This window comes from Carassius gibelio, chromosome A5 (assembly GCF_023724105.1).
Source record: "Carassius gibelio isolate Cgi1373 ecotype wild population from Czech Republic chromosome A5, carGib1.2-hapl.c, whole genome shotgun sequence".
In the NCBI taxonomy this organism is placed as follows: Eukaryota; Metazoa; Chordata; class Actinopteri; order Cypriniformes; family Cyprinidae; genus Carassius; species Carassius gibelio.
Genome location: NC_068375.1, coordinates 36,369,723 through 36,377,210, shown reverse-complemented (window position 1 = coordinate 36,377,210; position 7,488 = coordinate 36,369,723). Strand labels below are relative to the sequence as shown.

At 33.6% G+C, this 7,488-nt stretch overlaps 1 protein-coding gene across 1 annotated transcript; it reads left to right on the top strand.

The window, feature by feature from the left end:
• The first annotated feature begins 3,265 nt into the window (after window positions 1-3,265).
• Window positions 3,266-4,507, top strand: LOC127988096 (T-cell acute lymphocytic leukemia protein 2-like). The gene is made up of 2 exons (XM_052590633.1): window positions 3,266-3,481; window positions 3,572-4,507. The coding sequence occupies exon 2, from the start codon at window positions 3,584-3,586 to the stop codon at window positions 3,911-3,913; it is 330 nt and encodes a 109-aa protein (XP_052446593.1). The 5' UTR covers window positions 3,266-3,481; window positions 3,572-3,583; the 3' UTR covers window positions 3,914-4,507.
• Window positions 4,508-7,488: the final 2,981 nt, after the last annotated feature.

Here is a 7,488-nt window from a genome sequence, read left to right as displayed (position 1 = left end):
GTTGTTTAACCACTCTCTTCATTGCAAACATTGGGTCAAATCTCTTGTCACCTTTATTACACTGGCAACAGTGTTTAACCCTTTAACTGTCACCCCGTCTCGTATACGGCACGCTACATTTACTTCTCTATATTACACTTAAATCTAATGTAATCTTGAAAAACTATATATCGTTGGAAAGGTCTTAGACTCCCGAATATATATTTTACCATTTTTTTTTGTTAAAAATTATGTAGGAAAAGTAATAGATTAATTTATGACAAGAGTGCATCATCAAAAATCTACTTCATAACAGGAGTTTTGACCTTTGTTTAAAAAAAAGACTTCTTCGTTGCCTTTTTCTCTATCACATTTTAGAAATCATCAGAAATTATATATCAACTGAAAACTTAAAATCTGAAAATTCATCCTTTAAAACCCATTGCATTACCATGTAAACGGTTCATCATTATCATGTTACAAAATGTTTTAATTCATGAATTATACACATTTAAGTTTGGATCGTGCACTACAAAGTTTATGTTCAAAAACGTGAGTGACAGTTTTAACAATGTCTAAATGCTCAGATAAGAACATTTGGGCAAGGTTTCTGCATTTAACTAGTCCTTGTTGAGGTGATCTGATCAAACCACTGACCCCACAGTAAGTTACTTTTTCAGTCAGATTTATTTATGTTTGATTCGCTTTTTGTTTCCATCATACAAATAACATAATAATATATATATATATATGTGTGTGTATATTGTTTTTTTTTCTTTTTTTTTCAAATATAAATGATATATATTTGTATATATGTATGTGTATATATATGTATGTATGTATATATATATATATATATATATATATATATATATATATATATGTGTGTGTGTATATTGTTTTTTTTTCTTTTTTTTCAAATATAAATGATGTATACTAAATATACTATTAATAGTATACTTTCTAAATATTAGATAAATAAAAACATTTGTATATATTATTATTATATATTACAGTTATAATTATTTTGAAATCAAAATTATATTTCTCATATTGCATTTTTCATATAAATAATATACTGTATATATTTAAAAATAAATTTAATTAAATAGTTTTTTGTAATTTATTTTAAATATAATGGAATTTTTTTACAATTATGAATAAAAAAAATTAAGCATTTTAAAATATATTTAAAATAAATTGAAATGTTGTATAGAATATTATTTTAAAGCAAATATATATATATATATATATATATATATATATATATATACTATATTATATACACTATATTATATAATATAATAATATACTGTATGTATTTACAATTTAAATATATTATTTTATGTTATTTAAAATAAGCTAAATTGTATTTCTCATATTTTGCTCTTTCAATTTAGTTATTTTTAATTCATTTAAATACCAGTTTTGTTGTGGAATTCGTTAAAATAAAAACAGACTCTTCTGATAAAGTTCATTTGGACTGCATAGCTCATTTGGTCTTTGAAACACTGGAATTCAAACTTTTTTGACAAATACAAATTTTGGGTTGCAGACTTTTGACCAAATCTGAGAGATGGAGTGTTTTTCACAGGAGAAATATCGAAGCCTTTGTTTAATTGGATCACTGTCTTGGAGAAACAACTGCATGGTGTTTCTCTCCAGTGGGAAACCGGAGCTCAGGTCGGCTGAAAGTTTGAGTGTGGATTGGGTGAGAGTTTTGTTTCCGGGCAGGTTTGCGTGTTGCTGAAGTTTTTGGCAGATCTGAAAGGCAGCTCTGCAGCTGCAGGATGTGTTGAGCAGTTTGAGTCGTGAATTCGGCTCCGTCCTAACTGTGTCCGTCCTCTGCCTGACTCCTAATCCCTCCATAATCCCATTATGCAAATCCCCCACAATTCTCAGAGAGACTTTTAACGCAACAATTGCTGCAGCGAGACACCAGCTTTTGATCTGAAGCGAGGCTGAGAGTTTGGGAGAGAGCGAGAGGGGGCTTCGGAGACCTTGGCCCCGAAGAATGTGTTGATCCACAAGCTTGCCTCTGTCATAACCTAGTGTAATTTATGTGAAGCCCCAGGACATTCTAAACAAGATTACCAACATTCAGACAAAGCCCATATTATTACTCTGTCAGGGTGAATATGCTGTGGGGTATTTTGGCACAGTGTTGTCCAATAAGAGGAAGGTTTCCATTATGTCACTTCACTATTGGACAGAGTCGCTGTAATAGATCTGTTAGCAGGTGGACATCCAGCATCCCAACAAAAGAGGGAAGCACATTTTGTACAACAGCCACGTATTTGTTAGAGCTCATAGGCAATAAGTCTGCTTTGAATAGTCTGTCCTTTCTGTTGTTTCCCGATGGTTTAAGATTATGAATAAACTCTCCAGGGTAAAATGGTATATGCTGGTTCAGTTGCTTCATTAAGTGCCATTCATTTATTTGAAAAGATGTGCAATGTGAAAATGTACACTTGTACAGCTGACTTTTAAAGAGAGTGGAAAATATGGCAAATATATTTACACATTATTTGGTGGATAAAAATGAGAACATCAAAAACTAAAATATTTGGCTTGACATTTTGGTGAGACTGATTATACCAATGAGATGGGCTTCATTTTATTTCCTCTGGCCAATCCATGCATTAATATGACTGGCAGTCTACTGTAAAGTATATAAAATATTTGTATTATAGTTATAGGCTATAGAGTTCTGGCATCAGTGATACTCGCCTCATAAAAAGGTGTCATTAAACATAAAGATGTCTTTATGATGTTTCTACATTCATTTGAAGATTCAATGTGAAATTATTGCAATATAAAAGTATAATCAAAAACTTAAATGTTAAGTGGGGTTAATCATAATTAACTACAGGAAAAAAGTGTGATTAATTCTTTTTTTTTATCCATTGACACCTATTTAAAGTTGATATTTTTTGTGTTTCTATTTTATTATTCTTTTTAAACATAATATTTTTTTCTATTTACTTTTTTAATTGAAGATTAAGCACAGGACATGATGGATACAAAAGCTTTTTATATGAAATGAATGTGCCCTGCTTGGTTTAAACACTAGACTGCAGTTTGTTTTACATGTTCAGTTGGTAAAAAGTTGGATTTCTTTGTATTTAGCCCCCCAGATGCTATAGCTGTGAATGGAAACACAACGCATTATGTTAATCAATTTAAACGCATTAATGGCAGATGTAAAAATCACCCCCTTACACCCTGCTACGTCACACAGCGGCATGACTATAAAAATGAGAAGCACAAGCCAAACCCCATCCCTCTCCTGTTTTCCATCTGAGGGGTTCAGGAGTGTTGGTTAGCAGAGACTGAGAGGACGGATGCTGATTTATTACTTCTGCAATTACCTGACAGCACTTTATCTTTCCTAAACACCCTGCTCTATGCTGCTTTCACTTGATGTGGAGACTATTTTTCATGCCTGAAAATTTGTGCCTGATGCTCCAACATTCATAGAGCTTCAAGACAACAGAAGGTGGTAAGTGTTACTTGTTGCTATTAACAAAATCCTTTTAATTTTTCCCCATGCTCATAATCAGACAATGGCATGACCGTCTTTTTTTTGCAGAAGTACTGCATCATGACTAGGAAGGTGTTCACGAACACACGCGAGCGCTGGCGCCAACATAACGTGAACACAGCTTTCGCAGACCTGCGGAAACTCATCCCCACACACCCGCCCGAGAAGAAGCTCAGCAAGAACGAGATCCTGCGGCTGGCCATGCGCTATATCAACTTCTTGGTGACTCTGCTGGAGAGCCAGGGAGGAGAGCCGGGAGCTCAATCGCAAGCCGCGCTCCTCACACTGATCACGGGGAACATGCAGAAGCTGCGCACCGAGCGCACCTGGACCAGCGACACCGACCCGCCCTCACCCGGGTCCAGCTGCGACAGCTCAGAAGCCTGGTAGAACGGAACGAAAGTGAGAGGATTCCGTGATTGTGATGTTTTTGCAAGTTCCATCGCCACGGAGGGACAAAGCTGGATTTTTGGAACTCGGAATGTTCGCTATGACATCACAATCACTCATTTCAGCCAAGCTGTTTGGAAACGAATGCTCTTTGGAAACACGATATTCACCAGTACTGCTCTTGAGCAGGAACCACGAACAACATATGCATGGTCAAGGATGCACTTTGGAAGCATCTAACTGACGCTTTGTAGTTTTAATGTAATTTCATTTCCTTGACTGAATTAACACTCAAGAATGTTTTGTTTGAGGTTGAAGGCAACCTCCGAATTGAAACTGTAATTTATTTGATCGTATTTATTTATTTTTTTATATTTATGCTTTCAATGCGGCTAGTTGTACATTAAATTGTAATTTATTAAATGGAAAATGTTATTGTTTAAACTACTCTGCATTCACAAATACAAAATATGTTTTGCCAAAGATTATTTTTGTGCATTCATTATTCAAGTGTAGAATGTCTTTTTTCTCAAAAATCAAATAATTGTTACTTGAAAATTATTTATTGTATAAATGTAGTCTGTTTGATATTAAAAATGCTTAAAAAAAATCCCGTCTGCAAATTTACTAAGCTCTTTCAAACATCATCAGGTTGTTAAAAGTGACTGTTGTTTGTATGAACAAGGGTGCATGCTCTGAAGGCTTTTTATTTTACGGTCAGATAACTGTTCACTGCAGTGGCTGTTTTAAGAGCCGTGTGACCAAAGCGATGACCTCTGGAAGTGTCCAAGCCACATGAGAGAGGTGATTGTAGACACAGCTTAACTTTTGGTCTGAGGCCAGAGGTCATTTTAGAGTCAAAATTCACACTTGTCAGTGACCAATCAGATGCACAAAGAGGGAGTGTGTAAATTCGTGTTGCATTCAAACTCCGCATAGTTTTCAGTATTATTGCAGTATAAAGTTTTTTTTGTGACATTTTAGGAGGATGAATGTGTTAATAAAATCAGAGGTTCTTAAATGTTAATAGTTATTCATATACAGTATATATATATATATATATATATATATATATATATATATATATATATATATATATTATTATTATTTTATTTTTTTCGTTTTGGAGTGAAATATTATCTGGCCATGAGATTTAGCCTATTATGAGATGATTTTGGATAAATGCATAATGCATATAACACTACAGATAACCATATATATAATTTCTGTTCATATCCTTCTAGTATTTAGACCACATTTGACATAAAATTAAAAAAATACTTTTTTATCTACTTTATCCATGTAAAAATCATCATCATAGAGGAAGAGTGAGTTTACGGGCAGCTGTTTACCCGTTTGAAATCAGCAGCTGACCGACCCTCTGTACTAATCACCATTTAACACAACACACAATCACAACTGCAAACACAGAAAAGGGAACTTTGTGATCCTAAAACCAAACACAGAAAAGCAAAGCTCATCTGGCAAGTATGTGAATGGTTGCTAATGCTTATTAAGAGCCTTCCGTTTAAAATAATGTTCAACAACCACTAACAATATTTGCATAATTAAGAATATACACTATAAACTGCATTATCTCACAGTTGTAGTGGGTTGTATATTTCATCAGACAGTATATAAAGTTATATATCAAATCTCAAAGGGCTGATTTTTTAAATTGTGTAGCAAAATATTATTGGCCAGCTCTTTTTGATAAATAAAAAAATCCAACTTTATCTTCATGCATAGTATACTCAATTAGGGCAATATATTATTATATTATTGGCAAGCTCTATATATAGGTGGATATTTGAATATATCTTCTTTTATCTGCATAATTACAATATACTTTAAGGCAATATATTGCAAATCTCAACTGCTTGATTTTTTTATTTAATTGCAAATGTAACTATATTATCATCAAGTTGGATGTGTAAAAATGTTTGCATAAATGCATTATACACTCACTTAGAATGATACACAGCCTACTAAATAGCCAATTCCAATTGCTTGTTTGCTGTTATCAATGGAAAATGTAAACTACTATTTCCAATGCTCGCTTTATAAAGTTGTACTGTATAAAAATGCCCAACTTTACCGCATACATACAATATACTAATGTAGGGCAATATATATTATAAAGCAAATCTTGACAGCTTGATTTCTTGTATCGTTGCATGATGTAAACTATGTTATTGTCCAGCTCTAATTCACTAAATGCAACATTAACATTATGATTTTCTGTAAAGCTGATTTGAAACGTTTTGTGTATAGTGAAAAGTGCTATATAAATAAATTTGATAGATTGGACTCGAGCTCTTTTGCACAGCAAATGATATTTAAAGCAAATGTTAATGTGATGAAAAGAGAGTAACCATTAATAATAAATAACGAACAGAATCCATTTCAGCATGACTAACACATCTCCTCTTCCTTCCAAGTGTCCTCCTCTCCTTCACTGTTCTACTCCAAGTATGCGGCTAATCTGCTATTGAGTGTGCTTTTCCTTATCGGAACCCCACACTCTGCCTAAATCTGTTATCACAATGGAGCAGATCATGGGCTTCTCCCTCCCTCCCTCTCTCACATGCATTCACTCCCGCGCTCCATCGCCCTCCCCGAAAAGAGGCTGAATGCAGAAGTGTCTCTGGTGCCAACCGATTAGCCCTGATCTCTTTATACGTCTAAACCAATTCACATGCTGCATGCAAAATTTTTCCCACTCTATCTGAGACCCTGTCTCCAAAAGGGGGGGCTGGAGGGGTCATAAATCTTTATATTTGCCCCCATAAAAAGGAAGCATAGAAGAGAGGGTAGAAAGTGAAAACCCTTTTGTATTGTCAGATGTTATTGATGAATATTTTCTTCTATCATCACATCCTCTTAAAAATAAAGGTTCCAAAAGTGTGTTTTCACAGCAATGCTAGAACCATTTTCTTAGTGTGAAGAATATTTGAATAATCTCAAGAACTTTTTTCCACTGTAAAAAAAATTGCAATGAATAGAACTGGGTAGTAACTGATTGCATGTAATCTGGATTACATAATCAGATTCTGCAAATCAAGTACACTTATTTGTGTATATTACACATTATAATGCTAATAATCAGATTACAGTTCCTTTTTTATGGATTACATATTATTCACACAATGGCAGTAAATTATGCAGAATTTATTCATCCTCCCTAATTCTTCTTTCTGTTTTACATTTTTCACTAAAAATCCTACTGTGTGTAATTCCATTTCTCTTTGACTATATTCACAATATAGAATGGTCATGTAAATAAATTAGCAAACCATGTTTCTGAATTTGGATGAAAAAGCATCTCTCAAACAATTAGACCATGTGTGAAACACAGAATTATGCAAGTTATCAAACACTGGTAATGTATAGCTGTAAAACACTCGGTCATATCCAACCTTCAATAACTTTTGATTTCTGAAAGTCTGAACAAAATATTTCTAGCCTGGAAGACTTTGGACATTTAATACCATCATATTCTAATGTTTATTCAAATATGTTCAAGTAATGCAGGGATTCCCAAACATTGTTTGTTAGACAAACCCCTTTGACAT